The following is a 23,256-nucleotide window of genomic DNA, read 5'->3' as shown; positions in this document are numbered from 1 at the left end:
ATTCCTGTTATGATGAATGACTAAATAGAAGATAGTGTTCTATTGTAAATCACATTCACAAAAAGTGAGATTCTTTTAGCATGTTTGAAAAATTGCTTTTGAGATAGTGTACACCAAGGATTACAACCTCCCAAAAAGGGATTAATCAAACATGATTAAAAGTTGTTGCTACTGCTACAAGTTACACATTATGTCAGTAAGATGTCTTAACCATGACTTTTGTTATTTGATAGACAAGACATTTATAATACCCTTAGTATATCTGGGTGTATCAGTCTTGGCGTCTTTTTTATCCATTTGTTTCATCAATCAAATTTTCAAAATAAGAATGCTTTTGTGACTTATCACTACCAACATGACCGACACTTCTTTCATATAATTTAACAGTTATATTTGACTTTCATGTTTAAAAACAACAGTATATAGAACTCAATATTTGGGGCAGTACCTACAAATACATTAGCTATGATAACAATCCTTTAAGAGATTCACATTTTATAGAAAATAACATACAATCACCAAATAAAATCTTCTTAGCAAATGGGGCTATACAGTGAATTTTTTATGTCTAATAAGTGATCTTCTCAGTGACTGCTGGCTTTACAAAGAAAATTGGATCAGACATTTCTGCGGGTTTTTTGTTGGAGTATAGGATGACTAGTCAAAAGAGAAAAGACCAAAGCTTTGCCACAATCCAAATGACTGAGCCAACCATCAACAAGAAAATCCCAGCCCCTCAGAACCAATCCTTTTGTATCCTATGACTTAGAGTAACAGAAAGCCAACACGGCTTCTCTGGTTTCAACTCTAATGATGAAGTGGAACTGCCCTGACTTCAAATTATTATTTCAAAATGCAGTATTTGCTTAAACACTTCTCACTGAATAATACTAAAACTCTTAAACAGAGAAGAGATACTGGTCTACAATAAGAAAAATAAGGTAGATGCCAGAAACGAAAAATACAACAGAGACCACACATCCAATAAGCAATGGATCTGGGATGCCAGAGTTACTGAGACAATTTCCTTCATTCTTCCCAACTCCTACACAGATACTGGTACCACCATTCATCCTCTGAAAAAATCATAAATAAACTCTTTCTTTTACCTTTTCATTTTTTTGCAAAGAAATAAAAATATTCGTGCCAACATGTTCTGCAGTGTGGATTCAATCTGTGCTAACAACGTAGATGGAGGTCCGCAAACTCACCTGGCACCAATGTATTTTCAAGAAGTCATGTAATATTCTCAGTCTGCATTTATGTAAGGCATTAAATAACGGATATCAGTTTCTGTTCACAAAGGAGGATTACATCAAAGATGTAAGTAAGCCTACTTTGAAGATTGTAATGTGCTATAAACATATGTTTATAACGATAAAGAGGCTTATATAGTCTGGTGTTTAGTGGTAAATAAAATGTTAACAAATTCTCCTAACCGTATGTAAATATATTTCAAAAGCTTGAAAAGATTGAAAAGGTTTAAATAATAAGCCATAACGCCAAGATAAATAAATGTGAGCCCTAGAAGTTAAATATATTAGTTCTGGTAATATTCACCTACGAGGAAACAGATGATAATATTTAAGGGAAAATGCAAAAATCTTGTCTTGAAAGAAGTACTATATTTTGGACTTGAAGTTTAAATTAGGCATGTCTGTTCATTAAATAAAAACATTTTGAGACATTCCTTCATTTTAGGAAAACCTGACAAGAAAACCATTAGTACACTTTATGCTCCATACATTTTGCATGATGCCAGATAATGAGTTCCTTTGATAATAAACCACAATAGTTGGGTTCCGGTTCTAGATTTGTTTTTTCTTTTCTTTTTTTCTTTTTCTTTTTTGGTCTGTAGGTCTGAGCTCAGGATGAATTTATAATTCATATAGCACTAATTTGCATACAAATTTGACGCATACAAAAGCTTAGTGGTCAATATTCTCTCATTCATTCTAACCCTTCTTATTGGTGTTTTTCTTTTTTGGTTTATAGCAGGCACTCAATAAATATAAGTGACATAATCCATAACTTGAAAAGGTAAGAGCTGTGTCAATATATTGAGAGAAGAAGAAAAAAGGCTGTAAAAATGACAGTAACATAAAATGGAAAGGATACGCCATTTAATAAAATAAAGTGCATTTAATAAAATAAAATGCATTTAATGCATTTAATAAAATACAGAAGCTATGCTGCAGCTAGAGAAATATAATTTGGTTTCTTATTAAGCTGAATTCCCTAATGTAAAAATGTAAAGTATTTCCATTGGAGATAAAATGTTCATTGTCAATTCAAACCTACGATGTTAAATATAAACAATGTCAATTCAATTATATAATTTTGTCTTTTAGCATTTCTTATGGGCTCACTATTATGCTATTCCTATACATCTTCAGTAGCATATCAAGAAAGACTATTTTAAAATAGGGAATATGTTGAGGTATTTTCTGATGAATATGCTTGCCATACATGCCAAGAATACTTCAGATCTGGGGCAGGTTTCAGGACCAAGACTAGAAAGAGTGCTGCTGAGACTGAAAATCTAGATAACCATGCCACTGAACATAGTAAACGAAAGAATGCTTCTGATTTCTAGTAGATAACAGTAAGCCTGTATTACAATTCACTTTTACAATGGTGTTATACCAAATACAATATTTAACATGGATCTTCCAAGCAGGTTTGAATTGTGCTAAAGTAGCTATCTCAACAAAAACCATAAAACGATCCCATTCTGCCTTTTATATTTGCAGAAGTGATTTCTTTTTGCAAAAGAATCTATGCCAACCCCTCAGTACAGTACACAGGAACTTGTGTGCTCCACCAGTGAAAATTTGTTGAGATGAATTTTAAGTACGACACCAGAGTCAAGCCACCTGCCCTGCCATAAAGAAATACCAGCAATCTGACATATCAATAGTATTCACAGATGCAGATATATATTTATGGAACTCTATCAGCATAAATCCAATGGCTATGAATAAAACATCATTTAAGTCTCCTGGGACTCAAATCCAACTTTATAAGCAGAGCATTGCTAAACCCCTTGCCACTGATGGAAAAAAGAAAGAAAGAAAAAAAAACCCAGCAACAACAACCACAAAAACAATACCTCCATAACAACAATTTCTCTAATATATTATGCTCCAGTTTTTATCAGTCTTTAAACAACTTCATCCTAATGTTTATTTTCAGTCATGTAAAATTTCTAAAATTTCAATTTTACTACAACTGGGAAGGTGTATCCCTTTGCAATCTGATAAACAGAAATACACATGATGACAAAACATACTTCCACTGAGACAATAAAACATGTGGGCCATGCTATCTGAAGTCAAATGACATAGCCTCCAGTCCCCAGTTTCCCCTGCATTAAAGACCGCTGTTTACATCTCATCAAGTAGCTAAATGTCAAGCACATATAGATACTCTGATCAAAAGATCATCTTTGTTTTTGGTGGTGAAACACCAAAGATACTAGGGATCCATTGCAAACACACACATTCCAAGTCAAACAAAAGAAAACCCAAGAAAAGCCAACACTTTAATAGTCAATGACATAAATGCAACATGACGGGAAATAAATTACAGTACCCGGTTACAAAACCTCTTTAGACATCATAGGGAAAGAAAAAGGTTTTTACCCACCTGGGATCTTTCTGAATGCTATCAATGGACGGGGACCTGGCCAAGGTGCCTTCGGGCGGGAGAGCAGGGCCGGATTTGCTGTATGGAGACTCAACAGAGGGACAGTACTGCAGCTGTCGGTAGGGGTCCGCGTAATTGGAGGCCGGGCCGGCGGCATAGCTGGCCCTCTGGAAGGTGGCCGCGGCGGCATTCTGCGGGCCGTGCTGGCTGCCTGTGCGCTGCAAGGGGACGGAGTCGACACCAGGGGAAGATGGGGCTACGACAGGAAAGTAGGGACAAAGTAAAAAATTGAGGACCTGCTCACAGAAACGGTTAACCAGGTCTAGGCAGGGGCAGGGGAAGTTACACACATAAAAAATAGGGGATTCGAAAGAATAAAAAAAAATTAATCCATCATATTTGAACCAATACATTCAATGTTATCCAGTCAAATGATAATCAGCATGCCTAAGAGACAAACCTTTCAGGTATAGGGGAACGCATCTGTTGTGTGTATATTGCTTACCCACATCCGAGAGAAGGTGTGTTCAGCTGCAATATAAACTTTGTGCAAAAGTAAAACTCAGGAGAAATATAGAGAATACTTTCTAAGGAGGCATGAGAAGTTAATTCTTTATTGTTCAAGTTGAGAAAATTCAGAATGTGTTCAGGTAATGTTATATTAACTTTATTAAGGATGTAAAACAAATTTAGCAATGTAGTTAATTTTCTTGAATCAAAGAAAATAAGAATAAATGAGAGGGAGTGTATGAATGGGGGTGGAGATGGGGAGAGGTGGGGTTCACATTTCCATAATTAGCACAAGAACATTCAATACAGGACTGCTCTAGTTTCTGTAAAGTAACTCCCGAAAGATTTTTATATGCTTCTTTTTCAAGTGAAGCTGTCACAGGAACAAACACATTTGGTGAAGGGAGAATAAGGCAAAAACCAACCCAACTGCAAGACAGACAAAATAAAGGAGCTGACTTAGCTTTTCTGAAAGTATTTGCATCTTCTCAATGCGTCTAAATTGTTTTGAGAAGATTTTACACTGGTTACTAAAATCAGTTTGACTATTTTCAAACTGAATTTCAATTTTTTGTTTCCCTCTTGGATTCTTTTTAGATCCTTTCATGTCATTATTTTTATCCAGTTCTCAAAATATATTTGACATCTAAGGTTTGGTTGATATATACAATGAAAATAGCATCTTTCATTTCAGTAGAATATGACCAGTTATGAACTGCTTTAATGACTGCTAGTCATGATCCACAGTAGACAACCCACTTGCTTTCTGGTGCTGTAGAGCAGACTTCATATCCAAAATACAGCCAGTGGCCAGATAGGACCATTTATGACATGGGTGCTCTAGGGAATTGCTCTAAGGAATTAGGTTCTAATTATCAATTACACTTCTCTGACTTCCTAACCATTTTTTAGTGAACAATGAGAGAGCTTATTTTATCCTCTTTTACATTAGGGGACATATGCCAAAACAGAGACAAAGGAAATTATGTCATGCTATGAAAATAATTATTTAAAAAGGTAAGGAAATTGTGTTGAAATGATGAAAAGCTGCAAAGTGAAGGGGAGGAATATACTCGAATACTAAGGATTGACTTAAGAGTTCAGGCTCTTCTTTCCCAATGAACTTTGAAGACTTCATCTTAGAATTACAACAATGTAGGAAAGTAGGTTCTGCGACATGACAAAAATGGCAAAAATATTTAAGAGAAACTTTATAAACAAAAAGTGCATATATTCCCAGAGGGACAATATTTTGAAATAATGAAGGTTGTCCTGATGTGTTAAGTCTCAAAATAATCAGATTAGGCTAATAAACATTAATTGCACAATCAGAAAATCTGCTTTATGTCTTTATGCAAGTCCTTGAGGATTTATCATTTCTCCAAAGTATTATCAGCATGTGTAATTAAAATCCACATTTTAAAATTTATGCATAATGTGCCTTATATTATGGTAAAAGGGGTTTAACATAGACAAGTCATAAACTTGCCCTTGGATGTACAAATGTACAGAGGTAAACAAAATTTCATTTTCTCCGAGTTGTGATAAGCTAGCCACAAAATCAAGGACAAAAAAATAAAACTAAGTATATCTGGCATTTTTCATAGATGTGCATTTTTTTTCCATTCAGAAACTAAGTATCAACATTTAATCTTGCTGAAAATGGTCTTCAGAAAAGAAATACTTTTCTATGCAAAATCATTTGCTATTAATGTGTTCAATACAATGATTAAAGTGTCAGAGATCAGGAAATAATATTGAAATCTAAAGAAATCTTTTTGTTAAAAAAACAACAGAGTAGGTAAGGAGAACAATTTGACTACCCACACAAAAAACTCTCAAAGGACCATGAGTTAAAAGAAAATATAACAAGAAAGAGTTTAGGACAAACTCTGCCAAGCAGCAGACAATAAATTATGAATAATATAAGAGGGACTGGTTCAAAATGTGAAAATAGGGTGGGAAATTCCATTAATTAAGCAGAAACAGGAAGGCAACATTTTGGTATGTATGGAGGAAGAAAAGGTAGAAAAAGGTTTATGAATGTTATTGGGTTCCTATTTATATTTCACTTTAGCCCCTTTCAGGGAAATGTCCTGGAGCTCTTTCAGAGCTTGGCTGCTAAAGGTGGAGAACTGGTTCCTATCCTGGCCTTTTGGTCAGTTCTTGGCACTGGACAGGTTCACTGAGCTCTCCAAGCTCCAGTTTCAATGTTATTGAAGAGAAAAAATGGCTTCATGGGATCATTGATTTCAGCCCAGGAAAAGTGTTAAATAACTGATATGGAGAAAATATTAAACAAATGAATTATTAATATTACCACCATTAACGATGTTGAAATCAAGTGACAGTAGAAAAGGGGATTGTACACTTGGTACTGGGAGAAAGGCCCTTTCACTGGGTGTCAGACTATATAGCTCCTTCTGAGTGCTGGACTCTGTTACAAGTGCTTGATTTGTATAAATTCATGTTTTCTCCAACAATCCTTACAAGAGAGTATACACATCATTTTCACCTTACAGACAGGAAACTGAGGCTCAGAGACATTAAGAACTTGCCAGAAGTCAGCTGATAAAAACAAAAAAGGAACTGAAGTCCTTGGAGTTGGTTTCTAGAGTTTATGCTTACAGACACCATGGCTACCAGGGCAGGTTTAAAACCTCAAAGCTGTAGATTATCGAATTACCTAATACGGTCAGAAAACTTAGAAAAATGGTGAGGCCTAAAATGAAGGGAAATGTCTACTATAGGTACAGAGAAGAGATGGGTTCATTAAGGAATTAACAACCTGAATATTATATTAAGAAATATTACAAATTGGTAAGCTAACTAATTTATACTATTTCTCATTAAATTTACACTATTTCTCTACTAAAGGTACAGATAAAAGACGGGTTCATTAAGGAATTAACAACCTGAACATTATGTTGAAAAACATACTACAAATTGGTATGTTAACTAATTTACACTATTTCTCATTAAATTTACACTGTTTCACTTTGGGAGGCTGAGGTGGGCAGATCATGAGGTCAAGGAGTTCGAGACCAGCCTGGTCAACATGGTGAAACCCCATCTCTACTAAAGATACAACAAATTAGTCGGGCGTGATGGCACGCACCTGTAATCCCAGCTGCTAGGGAGACTGAGGCAGGAGAATTGCTTGAACCCAGGAGGCGGAGGTTGCACTGAGCTGAGATCGTGCCATTGCACTCCAGCCTGGGTGGCAGAGTGAGACTCCGTCTCAAAAGAAAAAAAAATTTACACTATTTCTCTACTAAAGATACAGAGAGGAGTGGGTTCATTAAAGAATTAATAACCTGAACATTATATTGAAAAACATATTACAAGTTGGTATGTTAACTTACACCATTTCTCAAATTGAATTTATTGAGATATGCAAAAAAGTACAAAAATTATGCCAAATAAACCTAACTTTGTTCATTCCTTGGAAAATCAAAAAATAACAATATATATTAATATCTCAATTTTATTTTAAAGTGTTTTACATCTTAGTTTAACCAGTGATATCACTATTATGAAAAGAGGCTGGGATACGAAATCTAAGATGAGAAACAACTTTCAAAAAAATTATGTATTTAAAAAAATCACAATCATGTGTAGTTTCAGCCTTGTCAAATGGTCTTTTAGAAGTGTCATTCCCAAATCCATGCTTTAAACTTCTTTTAGGTCATAATAAAAAAAACAGTGGATGAGAATTTCAAAATATAAAACCTCAATCCAGATTGGTGCTGTTATAGTAAAATAAGTTGGAGGCTAATCAATGCAATGAAAATAATGTAAAATACCAGTACAATTGGAGAGAAAACACACCGTATTATAAAGGGCAGGTTATATAATCATACAGAAGAAAATGTATGAGAATCTAACGGATCTCAAACCAACCATTAGTAATGTAACAATGTAATACCTTACTTTGTAAAAGTATATAGATAAAAACAATTACTTTAAATGAATGAAAATCGTTAAAGATCTAATATGTAGAGAATATTAAATAAATGAGCTATTATTATTACCATTAAGAACTCTTAAATCAATCAATATTAGAAAACAGAAAGGTGCGTATGGCATTGGGTAAAATGTCATAAAGATTCAGGATTCAAGTCTCCCATCTGGCCCCAACTATTTAGACATTGATGTGGCTTATGCAATCCTTGGCTCTTCATTACTATGGATAAATTAATATCGGTCACACTATTAAAACACTTTCCTTTAATACATTTTTTTCCCTTAATTTCTGGACTATTGAACACTTTTCCTTATTTGCGTTTTAAAGCTCAGTTGACCAAACCATTCTCCTTGTAGGATTACTCTATCCAATTGAACCTACTCAGGGCAAACACTGGAGAGGGAAGGTGCTTCATCAGCTTTGTAAACACACTCCTCTCTCGCCTCACCTGCTCTGCAAACAGCCCTTTCTCCCCTCAATAAGCTCTTAGAATTCAATGAACTGTATCACTGGGTCTCTTTGGGAGATTTCACAAGTAGCCACTTCAGCAGCTGACTTGATACTTCAATAAATACCTATGCTTTCATGAAATTATCTGTTTGTTTTCTGCAGAGCTGCACAAATAAAGGCCTAGTTTATAAAGGAAAAATATAGAGATGTTTTATGTTTATGTGCTATATTTGTTTGGAAAAGGGGAAGAGGCATCCTTTTTAATAAAGTGAAATATTCTGCTTTATGATAGATAATTGCAAGCATTATTTGCAGACAAAGGAAAAAAGAAGAACAGAATAAAATACAAGAATCTGGGCACACAGTTATAGAAACTTGGTGGGGGGAATATAAGGTAATGCTCAATAAGGAGGAAGAAAAAAAGCACTACTTTTTGGATTATTTATCTTTGCCTTTAAGTATATCTGCATACACAGAAAAACATGAAAACATAAAGCACATTTACATGTTATGTAAATACAAAATAAGCATATAATAAAGTAATTAAAGAATGTCCCTCTGAAGGTTCAGAAAATAAGAATAGATGAGGTGACAATGGGTCCAAGAAAATGACCTACATACTCTTAAAAGAAATTCAACTCCATTTCTTTAGGGATAGGGAAACTTTAGCGCCCAATCTGGCATATATCCAAGAGTGTCATCATTAAGAACTGAAGTATAAATATTTCGCAATTTTCTGTACTCAGCACAATTTGATCCATCTAAATTCAATGAAAGAATACTCAAGGATAAATTTAAACATCTAAAATTTAAAATAATTTCATATATTACTATCTCTGTGGGGAGAGGCATTAAATGCATGATTCTTAGTAGTAACGGAATAATCGTCATTGGTGTTAATCTTGTTTTCCCCACTTTTATTGGAAAAGAAGACATTAAAAACACCAGAACAGGCCAAACATGCCTATCACATTGGTTATCAAACTGAATGTGGGAACATGTGTATGAATATATTGTAGATATATTTGAAAGAGAATATGATGTAAAACCCTATCCTTAAACAGCTTTCATAGTTTCCTTCTTGTTATATCCTTGAAAGAATTTAAAAATGCAAGCTCTTCATCTGGACAGATGGCTAACGCATGTGGGGTTTAATACCTAGGTGTTGGGTTGATGGGTGCAGCAAACCACTATGGCACATGTTTATCTACATAACAAACCTGCATGTCCTGCACATGTATCCTGAAACTTAAAAAAAAAAAAAATCAAGATGAGATACGAGGTACTATGACCATGTTGGAACTTTGAATAACATTTTTGTGATGGTGGTGACTATACTTATCTTAACCAACAGCCTTGAAGTGAGCAGATAGATTTCTATGTAAGTACAATTTTCAAAAAATGCAAGCTCCTCATTAGGTCTTCATGATATAAATTAGCAGGAAAAAAAAAAAAAAAACAAATGATTAACAGAGAGGATCCTGTTCAATCACTGGCAATAGCTACTACTATTTCTAAGAATGTTATTGTGATATACAGCATAATGGACTCCAGTAGATTTGTAGAACTTGGTATAAAAATTAAAAATGTAAATAAATGAATTAATAAAAAGGAAAGAAAACTAATCCCATGTTTAATCCTATATATGTATGTATTTGCATCCATTTAAATGTACATTTAGCACTGCGTGTTTCAATTTTCCTCTAATTTATAGTGTGCGCAACTGGAGACACAATGAATGATGATACACTTTTTTTTTTTTTTTAAACCATTCCAAGCACATTTTCAGCCATCAATGGGAAAGGATAATAATAAATGCTACATGTATTTAGAGCTTCCTATGGTGCCAACTACCATATTAGGGGCTTCTACACATGACCTCATTTAATGCTCTCAACAGCCTACATGGCAGGTACTACTATCACTAACATCACCCTCATTAGGTCACAGAAGAGCAGTGACAGGACAGTGGGCAGGGTTGGGGCTGAAATGTAGCAGCGGACTCCAGGGTCTGCGTGTTTTACCCTCTCTCCTCCACTGTTGGGCACTAGAGGTGAGGGCATGCTTGGTTAATAAAACCTACACATTTTGAAGTGCAGTATGTTTGGCAGAAATACCAAAAAAAAGAAAAAAAAAAAAGACTAAAATTTAATGTGACATAGAGTGTAACTGATTAAATCCCTATGACCTAGATAATTGGCCTCATCATAATATTCCTTGGGCCAGGCACGGTGGCTCATGCTTGTAATCCCAGCACTTTGGGAGGCCAAGGTGGGTGGATCATGAGGTCAGGAGTTCGAGACCAGCCTGGCCAACATGGAGAAACCCTGTCTCTACTAAAAATACAAAAATTAGCTGGGTGTGGTGGCAGACACCTGTAATCGAAGCTATTTGGGAGGCTGAGGCAGGAGAACCGTTTGAACCCAGGAGATGGAGGTTGCAGTGATCCGAGATCATGCCATTGCATTCCAGCCTGGGCGAAAAGAGCAAGACTCCATTTCAAAAAAAAAAAAGAAAAAAGAAAAAAAAATTGTATTGTCATTTTCTTTGGAGTCTTCTTCGGAAAGAAATGTAGAAGAATCTCCTTTAATTGAAGACAGAAAGGGCTTAGGGGAAGGTCAATGAATAGAATTTTCCATAAAAATGGAAATAGGGCGGTTGGGTGGAGAATGCTAATGTATCCACAGTGGACTTATTTCTTTACCTTGAGTGAGATGAGGGGACCGAGCAAACTCATCACAGGACAGAGAGAGGCAGGCCAGAAGGAGAGGCTGCATGGGGCAACCTGAGTAGGTTTCCTAGCTGCCAATCTCCAGAGAGCCAGACGAGATGAGATGCATTATTCATGTGGTTTTACAGGAGGTTCAACAATGTGGTGATAGAGCTGGGTTTGCTCTCAAACATGAACTAGTTTGCTGAGAACAGAATTAGCTGTGGAAAAAATTTGCTCTGCCATCTTAAGCACTAAATGATTTTACATCAAGTACTTGGCAATATGTGGTTATGGCATAAAAGATACATTATATTCTCTATGCATCCAAATGTCCACCGCTGAATAAGAGGCTCAAAAAGAAACTCCAAGGAAGCTTAAGTGTTCCAACAAAATACCTCAGCTGGCTAAGGGCCTTAAATTAGGGATATAGCTTGGAATCTGGTGGATTTAAAACCACAGGTGCTGTGACCCTTTTTATTTTGTAAAAATAAGCATTTCCATGTCAAGTGTATTCCATGCTGATCTTGATCTATTCATTTGTCTATACACTTGCAACATTTCGAGAACATTTCCGACAACACTTCCAAGAACACTCATAAAAATACATTTTAGAATAAAGAAAATTATTATTAGACCTAAAGGAAGAGATAGACTATAATATATGAACAGTAGGGAACTTCAACCCCACTTTCAAGTATGGACAAATTATCCAGAGAGAAATCAGTAAGGAAACATCAGACTTAAACTACACTCCAGACCAAAGGTACCTAACAGACATTTATAGAACATTCCATCCAACAGCTTCAGAATACACATTCTTCTCAAGTGCACATGGAATATTCGCCAGGATAGATCATATGTGGTCACAAACAAGTCTTAACAAATTTAAGAAGACAGAGTCAACATCAAGTATCTTTTCTGACAAAAACGCTATTGAATTAGAAATCAACAAGAAAAACTTTGGAAACTTTACAAGTATATGGAAATTAACATGCTCCTGAACCAATCAATCAACAATTTAATGAAATTAAAGGGCAAATTAAAAATTTCCTTGTGACAAATGAGGATGGAAACACATCCCACCAAAACCTATGGAACACAACAAAAGCAGTTATAAGAAGGAGTTTATAGCAATAAACACCCATATCCAAAAAGAAGAAAGATTTCTAATAAACAACCTAACAGTGTACGTCAAGGAACTAGAAAAACAAAAACAACCTAAACTCAAAATTGGGAGAAAGAAGAAAACAATAAAGGTAAGAACAGAAATAAACAACACAGAGACTAAACACCAATTCCAAAGATCAACAAAATGAAAAGTTTGTTTTTTAAAACAATACACAAATCAATAAATCTTCAGCAAGACTAAGAACAAAAGAGAGAAGACTTAATTAAATAAAATCAGAAACAAAAAAGAGACAAACCCGTAAGAGATGACTGGGAACAATTACACGCCAACAGATTTGATAACAGAAGAAACAGATAAATGCCTAGACACATACGACCTACCTGGATTAAATTAGGAAGACAGATAAAATCTCAACAGACCAATAATTAGTGATAAAATTGAATCAGTAATAAGAAGTCTCCTATCAAAAAAAAAAAAAAAAAAAAAAGGCCCCGGATTTTGCTGCTGATTTCTACCAAATGTCTAAAGAACTAATACCAATTCTCCTCCAACTAGTCCACAAAATTAAAGAAGGAACACTTCCAAATTCACTTTACTAGGCCAGCAAAACTGGACAAGAACACAACAACAAAAGAAAGCGGCCCACATCCCCGATGAACATAGATATCAAAATTCTCAACAAGATACTAGAAATACAACAGCACATTAAAAAGATCATTCACTATGATCAAATAGGATTCATCCCAGGGATGGAAGAATGATTTAACACATGGAAATAAATAAATGTGATATATCACATTAATAGAATCAAGGATGAAAACCATATAATCATTTCAATAGATTCTGCAAAGAATTTGGTAAAATTCAACATCCCTGCATGATAAAACAAAAAAACTCCCAACAAATTAGGTATAGGAAGTATGTACCACAACACAATAAAAGCCATACACGACAAACCCACAACTCCACAGCTAATATCATACTGAACAAAAGGAAAGCTAATAGCTTTTACTCTAAGGTCGGGAACAAGACAAGGATGCCCACTTTCACCACTTCTATTCAACACAGTACTGGACGTCCTAGTCAGAGTGATTAGGCAAGAAACAAAAACAAAAGCATTTAAACTGGAAAGGAGAAAGTCAAATTGTCTCTGTTTGCAGATGGCATGATCACATAAATGGGGAGCCCTAAAGACTCCACACATAAAACGAAGCCTGTTAGAATTAATAAATGAATTCAATAATATGGCAGGACACCAAATCAACACACAAAAATCTGTAGCACTTCTATACACTATCTGAACAGAAATGTACTTGCTGAAAAATCAAGAAAATAATTTTATGTATCATATTAATAGCTACAAAAAATTAGATAGGTAGAAATAAACTTAACTAAGGAGATAAAAGGTCTTTACACTGAAAACCATCAACCTTCAATTAGAGAAACAGAAGAGGACACAAATAAATGAAAATATATCTCATGCTCATGGGTTATGATAATTAATATTGTTAAAATGGTCATACTACCCAAAGTGATCTACAGATTTACTACAATCCCTACCAAAATACCAAAGATATTCTTCACAGAAATAGAAAACCTATACTAAGATTTGTACGAAAACAAACAAAAAAAGGCCCTTAATAGCCAAAGCAATCTTGAGTAAACAGAACAAAACTGAAGGCATCACACTATGTCACTTCAAAATATATGACAAAGCTAGAGTAACCAAAACAGCACAGCACTAGCAGAAAAACAGACACTAGACTAATGGAACAGACTAGAGAGTTCAGAAAAAAATCCATGCACCCACAGCCAACTTATTTTCAACAAAGGTACCAAGAACTTACATTGGGGAAAAGACGATCTTTTCAATAGACAGTGTTGAGAAAATTGATATCCAAATGCAGAGGAATGAGACTACACCCCTAATTCTCAGCATATACAAAAATCGTCTCAAAATGGGTTAAAGACTTAAATGTAAAACCAGAAACTTTGAAACAACTAGAAGAAAACATAGGTAAAATGCTTCACAACACTGGGCTAGGCAAGAATTTTTAAAATAAGACCTCAAATGCACAGGTAATATTAATATTAATAAGCAAGCTATTAATAGACTGAGGAGACAATCTATAGAATGGGAAACGATATTTAAAAATGATACATCTGACAAGTGATGAACATCCAGAATGTATCAGAAACTGCAACAACTCAATAGCAAAACAAAACAAAACAAAAACCCTAAATAACCTGATTTTAAAATGTGCAAAAGACCTTACTTGACATTTCTCAACACAAGACATACAAATGACCAACAGGTATATAAAATGGGCTAAACATAATTAATCATCAGGGGAATGTGAATCAACACCACAAAAACTACCTCACTCCAGTTAGAATGGCTACTGTCAAAAAGAAAAAAGTGTTGGCAAGGATGTGGAGAAAAGGGTTCACTTACATACTGCTCATGGCATTATAAACTAGTTCAGCCACTATGGAAAACAATATGTTGGTTCCTCAAAAAATTAAAAATAGAGTTACCATGTGATCCAGCAATCTCACTCCTACGTACATACCCAAAGAAAATTAAATCAGCATGTTAAAGAGATACCTGCACACTCACATGTTTATTGTAGCACTATTTACAATAACCAAGATATGGAATCAAACTAAGTGTCCAACAGTGGGTGAACGGATAAATAAAATGTAACACATATACAAAACAGAACGTTATTCAGCCATTTAAGAAAAATGAAATCCTGTCATTTGTGATAACATGGATGGGCCTGGAGGACATCATGCTAAGTAAACTAATCCAGGCACAGAAAGAGAAATACCACATCATCTCACTCAAACATGGAATCTAAAAAAGAAGCTGATATCATAGAAGCAGAGATTAGAATAGTGGTTACCAGAGACTGGGGAGGGGAGGAGGATGAACAGGGGAGAGAATGGCCAATGGGTACAAAGTTATGATGAGACAGGAAAAGTAAATTCTGGTGCTTCTATTGCATAGTAGGGAGACTATAGTTAACAGTAAAATACTGCATATTACAAAATAGCTAGAAGGGAGGCTTTTGAATGTTCTCACCACAAAGACACGACAAACACATGAGGTGATGGACACACACACTGCCCTGACTGGATCCTTAGTATACAGCATACATATGTATCAAAACATCCAATTGTATCCCATGAACATGTACATGTGTCATTACAATGTGTCAATTAAAAAAATTAAATGAGTAATTTTTAAAAATTTGAGAGCTTTTTCTATTATAATTTTAACTGATAGAGCATGTCTGGTGTTGAGGGCAGAATCTGCCAGTGTGTAACTATGGTTCCATAGTGCTGTGTCTTCTGGTAATGTCTTAATTATTCTTAAGTTCCAGCTTTTGGTATTATATTATATGAAGCTCCATTCTATGTGCAGGTGAAATCTAATACTTGGCTTCTATTCTTTTCAACATTGCTATGCTTAATGACATAATTCCACGTATGAGGTGGCACATCTTGCAGTAATTGGGGTGCATCATCCAGGTCAAGGCCAGCTTTGTAATTTTCAGTATGTGTATCCCTAGTTGATGTGACATTAATAAACATGGTTTCATGATCTATCTGTACAAAGGGACGACAGTTACGATATTTTTGAATTTTACCAATAAACTGTTCTCCCATCAAACGCTCTGTCTTCCTTCAACTAAACAATTAGACTTCTTATTTACACCTTTTTAAGTGAATCCACACGGGTAAGCATCTGAAATTTCTCTTTCGTTCTAAGATGACATTTATCGTTGGGTTGATTTAAAATTTCTGACCAGGACCTTAACTTTTTAGCCAAAAAAAAGTGAAAATTTTAACTAATAGGTTATGGAGTATCTTATTCGACTTGCTCCAATAGGGAGCACTTGATTTAAAAATTTTAAGTAACAGCACTTAATAAGTAATAAACTACTGATAATTCACGTATTTGTGAACTCAAATAATTTTAATTAAAATATTTTTGATACTGACTATTATTTATATCATAATGAATAACAGTAATACAATTTTATGAACATGCAGGTCCTACGTAATCCCTCTATCACTTCATTAGACACTGGGCTCTTCTTGCAGAGGATTCAGTTTTTTTTAAAGACTATTTTCTCCACTTGTGTAACTATTTTCACCACATTCTTTTTTCCTTTTATGTTGCAGTACTTGTCATGTTCATGAAGATATTTAGCAGGTTTGCTCCTTGCAACATATCTATGATAATTCTTTCTTTATTACAAGCTGACACATACATCACAGAAAGCTTGTTTTCAACACTCACTTCAAATAGCATTTATCCAAAAGAAAATCCATCTGACTATCATCACAGCAGACGCTGGCCATTTTCACTGGTTTATAAAAATGCGTTTAAGGGGTTGTCAGAGTCAAGTGTTTGTGTTGATCAAATAACTCCTAATTTGACAGTCATTCATACGTTTGAGTTTGAAATAAAAATTCATGTTATTTATTTCTGCTTAATAGACTTTACCACAAACAAATTCATGAGGCCCACACATTCCTTGTTTCACTGTACTCCTTATTTTATAAGCTCTGGTTTTAACAAGCCTCATCGCAGATGAAATGTATATTTTATCTAAATAGATGCCTTAGTTAAACTTGTGCCTCTTTACATTTTCATCATGCAGGACATAAATGCCCAAATATTGGGGGGATGGTCATGTAAAAGTAAGTCTGTCATTTCTGCTGCAGTTCACACAATTCTGCTTCCTCATCTAGGGAAAGGACACTGGTGGCCTTCCTCTCTGTTATACTACCCCCTCCCCCTGTTAATAGTCCTGCAAGAAAGATGTGGCTGTCATGTCTGGTGATAGGTACTCTCCGGGAGTTCTGTGAACCAGGGACCACTCTGTGGTACAAAGTGACCCTTTCACCTTTTCCTAGGCTGCCAGATCTCTGGAGCCACCACGCTGGCTCTTTCTCCCTCTTGGAGTCCTCAGGCAGGTGGGCCCTGCTGTACTTTCTATCTGCCTCCCTATTCCAAGCCTGGGACCAGGGATGCAGGCAGTGTTGTTCCCAGAGCCCACATCCTTCTGCTGGACCTAGGTGAGGGACAAAGGTCTTTGGCTCTTATCTTGCAATGGCTGGCAGAGTTAGGTCTGGGGCGGGAGGATGGGGACCCCCTTTAGACCATGTTCTCTAACACAGCCTTGGGTGATGGCATGCCTGTTCAGCTTCATGAAATCCTATTTATTTCCTGTGTCAATAGTGAAATTTGTTTCTGTCACCATCCACAAGCCCGGAGTACAGGAGAGGTGTGGAGTAGGACTTGGACACCCTGCTCCTTGAACATTACATAGATGTTCCTATATTCATGCTTAGGAGGTCTCTAACATTATGGGTAGGTAGCTTTTTTGGTTAGGAAAGCCTGGAGGACCTGTTTGACTATGAAAAGTTAGACAGTAGTCCTCATCTGAGCTGGTACCCAAGATTTAAATTAGTCTTCATAATAAAGTAACAGGCGTGGATGGATTACTTATGACAGCTAAGAAGAAAGGAGAGATGAAGAAGGAAGGTCTAGAGGAGAGATGGGAAAAGATGGCGGTAGGTGAAATCTTAGGGGAAAAGCTAACTGAGAAATCCCCTTTGGTGGGAAAGTTAAGGGATCTAACATGTCTTATCTTCCATCTCTGAAGTTTTTTTCTGGTCTTCTCTGTGCAGTTATCTCCCTGCCTATCTCTCAGCCCTAGAATGGTTTCTTACTCAGGATAACCTTAGTGGTGTTTTGAGTAAGGAAAGCCCAGGGGTGAGGTCAGCATGGGGCAGAGCAGGGCAGAAAGAGTAGATTGGCCACCAGAGCCAGAGTCACGCCCATGAACCCGAGCTGGTAGAGAGGACAGCTGTAGCACCGAATGAGGAGTGATCACACTCATACTTTCCCTTGGTGTGATTCCATTCACATCCATACCTTTCCATGCCCCCACTTGCTACCCATAAAAGAGAGGAAGGCCACTTTAGTGGGGACATGAGTAGGAGAGTGAGGGGCAACTCAATCCCTCATTTCAATGTCTGTTTTTTTTTTTTTTAAATATGCAGGTAGCCTGTATGACATTACCTTCCAATACCGGTTACTTTTTCAGATGTTTATGTCTTTATCTGAAACAAAATTGAACAGGCTTAAGGACAAGGAGTAGATTTTAAGCCTCTTTGAATCTGCCAGTACATCTAGCACACAGAGTATCTTCAACAGATATTATTTAACAGGATATAGAAGACCATGAAGCTCCAGAGATGAAAATAAATGTCTATTTTGTTTTTAAATGATGATTTTTACAAATGTAGTCAATGAAGCCCCGGATCTAAGGTAAGACTGCCTAAGTATGAAAGTTTATTTTATTTGTTTGTTTATTTATTTATTTATTTAGATGGCGTTTCGCTCTTGTTGCCCAGGCTGGAGGGTAGTGGCATGATCTCGGCTCACTGCAACCTCCACCTCCCGGCTTCAAGCGATTCTCCTGCCTCAGCATCCCGAGTAGCTGGGATTACCGGTGCCTGTCATCACGCCCGGCTAATTTTTGTACTTTTAGTAGAGACAAGGTTTCACCATGTTGGCCAAGCTGGTCTGAAACTCCTGACCTCAAGTGATCCACCTGCCTTGGCCTCCCAAAGTGCTGGGATGACAAGTGGGAGCTACTGCACCTGGCCTATTTGTTTATTTTTAGTAGAGATGGGGTCTGACTATGTTGCCCAGTCTGGTCTTGAACTCCTAGGCTCAAGCAATTCTCTCATCTAGGCCTCCCAAAGTGTTCAAATGATAAGTGTGAGCCACCATGCCCAGCCTCTATGAAGGTTTAAAGGCTGGTTCCACACAACCTGTGTGACCTTGGCATATCACTCAACATCTCTGTGCCTTGGTTTTCTGATCCAAAAAGCAAGCATTTAGTATCGTAACAGCATCTCCTTCCAAGGACTGTTCTGGGGGTTGGTAAAATACCCAAAGCATTTGGCATACTCCCTGGAAGCAGTTACAAGCTACATGCGTCCCCACCAAAGGGGATTACTCAGTTAGCGTCTCCTTTTAGGCTCCACCTACCACCATCTTTTTCCATCTCTCCTCCAGCCCTTTCTTCTTCATCTTGCCATTGTTTGTCCAGCCTCGCATGCTTGTTTCTACGACACCATCTAATAATTCCCTAATTGTTGAGGCATGTCGACTTTTCTTCATTCCCAAGTGTTGACCCCTGGAAGGGAAGCAACTGGCCTTCGATCTTCCTGCCCCACTTCTCTTGCAGTATCATCTGGAAATGCTTTACAAATTGTACTGAAAGACCTCCAGCTGGTGGTCTATTCTTAAGGGCAGAAAGATAAGGCCAGTTGCTCCAGTCCCCTCAGCCACCCATCTGAGCTAAGAGCCAGAGGCCATGAACATTTTAAGTCTGGTAGGCCTCATAAGAACCTGCCCTCTTCTTTGAAGGAATTAGGGTATCTGCTTTAGGCCTGCAAGCCTCTTAGAGGTCTGTACCAGTGGTCTCCATGGTGGGGGTATGTACAACACAGATGACCCCCACAAAGATACTTAGAAGCAAACTTAGAATGTTTTTTTATGGCTACTGGATAACTATATTTAATCTTTACTTCTTTGTAATCTCCATTTTTATGGGTGTTATACTAGACAGAATTTAATATATATGATGTTTTTAATATCTAAATAAAAAGACATATACACATATTAAAGGCACTGTCTCATACATTCAGGTTGTGACACAGTTTCTGTGGCTGTGAAAATGTGAAGACATGAAATTATGTGAATCAGGTATAGACACAGGGGTAACCTTGGTGGATGCAGGGAAGAGAGAGTTTGTGGCTTTATGCTTAGGAGCTGGAGAGAGGTAGCTTCTCCTCCTCCACTTGTGGTCCTAAGAGGTCATCCAGGCACTTCTGGAAATTTCCATTGTATTATGTCAATCAACATGTTTTCTCAAAATTGCCTTAAGTTCAAAGGTGCAGGCTGGGTTGGGGTTTTGGACATCTGAATGTCACAATCGTAGCACATCTCTGCCACAGCTATTACCAGGAAAAGCCCCCAGCAAATGGGTTTCACCTTTGAAGCAGTTAAATGGTACTACTGCCTTCCTCATAGGCGGTAGGAAAAAAACAGTTGTTCATTCTGGATAGCTCTCCATTGATGGCTTGGAGCAGGGGACAGCAAATTTTTCCTGTCAAGGGCCAGAGAGCAAATATTCTTGGTTTTGCCAACCATATGGTCTCTGTCACGAGCACTCCACTCTGTCCCTGCAAGGTCCAAGCCACCGTGGATGATAAATAAATGAATGGGTATGGCTGCATCCCAATAACTTTATTTATGGATACTGAAGTTTGAATTTCATATAATTTTAACATATTACAGAACATTAATCATCTTTTGATTTCCCTCCCCAACCATTTAAAAATGCAATCATCATTCTTAGCTCATGGGCACTACTAAAACAGATGGTGATCTACAACTGGCCCATGGACCATTGTTTGCTGACGCTGACTCAGAGAAAACACTATCACACTAGAGTTGTTGTTTTTTTTTTTTTTTTTAAGTGTGGGTATCTTCCCTGTGTTTAATGTGACATAGATGAATTAAGGTGTTTTTTTTTTCTTATGTAGCTAATTTTTCATTAAGTTCCTGGAAGTTTATTAATAAGGGATAATTCTAAGAGCATATGAATATGGAACAGAGAATCAACATAATCTCTTTTGTTGTCAGTTTTTATTCAAATTAGATATTGAATGTCACTGTGGTTATCTTCTTCTTTTATAAGATGTGCATAAAAATAAAATTACCTTACTTAATAACAGGCAAAACTAAATGCTAAAGTAGCCCAACTCCAGGCAGGAGTGGATCTAACAGGCTAAAGGTGAAAAAAAATCTGACAGAAGAATAAATGGGCATTCTTTTTCATCAAAACCAAGATATGTATTATTAATATGGGGTGGCATTTATGATGTCAAAAATAAATAAAGAGTATTTTCTGCCTTTCTCCCTATGATTCAGTGAAATACTGAAATGTAAATATCAATAATCAACTATAAAAGCAGCTTGGCTCGCCTTGATTTCAAAGCATGTAATTTAGCATCATAATGCAGTTTAAGAAAATTGCCATGCTCTACTTAGCGGTCACTAGAAATTCCAATAGTCTGAGGATGTAGAGATCTGCGTGCCAGGTTCCGAAGCAGAGAGCTAGCTCTGCCAGCCTCAGTCTCTGCTGGCGCTCAGACATATCATTAGGAAAGAAGGAGAGAGCTGTACTGTCTGCAGAGCAGCAACACAGTCATTCCAGTTTACTTAGCAATGTGCAGCTTGATAATAAATGCAATTCTCAACCTGTTTTTAATTACATCGATTTTAGAGTTAAGATAAGTGTTCTCTAGCAATCTAATTATGACATTTGACAGATTATGTTGCCAATGGCTCCAGATACTGGAAAACACTTGCATTTTGTCATGTGACCTGTGGCTGTATTCAATTGAAAATATATATTTAATCTAGGAGAGCTATATAATTGATTGAACCATTTGCAATTGCCAACATCCAACCTTCACACAATAATTCTGTGATTCAATCTATTAGTACGTATGAAATAAATTGTCTGCCTTTCAAAATATGCTACATGTTTAGCAAATATGTTTTTGTTCCACGCTTGTCAAATAGGTAGACAATATCATGAAAAAAAACTCTTACCATCATCAAGCACATGTCTTTCTCGTCCTACGAATGACTACGTCCTCGGGGTACTTATATTCATTATATAAGTGAATAATGATCTGATAAACATTAGTATTGCTTCTTTCAATTTTTCTCTTTGACAAAATGAGCTTACAATCGCCATTTGCCTCCTTTCGTTCAGATTATAACAAGGTAGCCTGAATTAAAGTCATATTCTGTTTCCACCATTATCATTACAGACATTGACAGAAGCAGGTCACAGTGCTTGTGGGGCCAGTGGACACACAGACACACACCTTTCATTTGGGAGTGTTACTGAAGCTCCCATGCAGAGCCCACCCCCTGTGGACAGGCCACCCAGTGGTGTCCTGATTACACACCTGTGCTCGTGCGGTAGGTGCCGGTGTGTGCTGGCGGCAGAGGGTCCCCCTGGCTCTGGCTGAGACTCCTCATAGGGGGCTTCTGATAGACGCGGTCTTCGTAGATGGGATCTATGTGGTGTTCTGGGGACTGCAGGGCCCGCAGCTCCGGGCCCAGGTGCCCATGCTGGCTGCTGTATGAGGCTCGAGACCCAGCTGAAATAAATTAACAGAGAGGCATCAAGGCTCAGGCGACCTCCAAACAGAACTTGATTAATCAAAGACACATTCAAATTTTTTGGACAAAATTGAAATTCTCAGGAAATCAAATGAATAACATGAAATGGCAGCAATACGTCAATCTAATCAGCTTATCGGCATCACCCAGCTGCCTGGCTTTGCGACCAAACATGATCTCACTCTAAAAATGATGTTTCTGAGATAAACCCACATGGAACAAGACCGGTGAAATGTTATTTTTCTCAAAACCTAATGAATGTAGCTAGGTTCTTCACTAACGGAATCAGGTAGATAGTCAATCCTAAAAATCTCTTATTAGCCCATAGTCCTTGCAGCTTAAATCGTACAAGAGAAATCATTTTAAACAATGAGCTACAATGGCAAAGCCATCTTGACGTTGTTCCTGAAAAATGAACTAGAATTTATTCCCATCAGCAGTATTTCCCTGGGAAAAGGATAAACCAAAATGTTTGAACTTACAACAGCTTAAATCCCCGAGAGAAGCAGATATTAAAGAAAAAGGTTTCAAGTTATATT

The 23,256-nt window shown here is 36.8% G+C and overlaps 1 protein-coding gene across 4 annotated transcripts in view; it reads right to left on the bottom strand.

The window, feature by feature from the left end:
• CTNND2 (catenin delta 2) overlaps positions 1 to 23,256 on the bottom strand; it is a 928,193-nt gene that overhangs the window by 365,962 nt on the left and 538,975 nt on the right. For all 4 annotated transcript variants that reach the window (XM_007961220.3, XM_007961217.3, XM_007961219.3 and 1 more), the window contains 2 exons: positions 22,501 to 22,695; positions 3,649 to 3,904 (listed from right to left, as the gene is read on the bottom strand). In XM_007961220.3, the coding sequence (XP_007959411.2) occupies positions 3,649 to 3,904; positions 22,501 to 22,695 (451 nt within the window). The remainder of the gene's footprint in view (positions 1 to 3,648; positions 3,905 to 22,500; positions 22,696 to 23,256) is intronic.

This window comes from Chlorocebus sabaeus, chromosome 4, assembly GCF_047675955.1.
Source record: "Chlorocebus sabaeus isolate Y175 chromosome 4, mChlSab1.0.hap1, whole genome shotgun sequence".
NCBI classification, from domain to species: Eukaryota; Metazoa; Chordata; class Mammalia; order Primates; family Cercopithecidae; genus Chlorocebus; species Chlorocebus sabaeus.
This window is presented reverse-complemented; position numbering and strand designations above follow the sequence as displayed.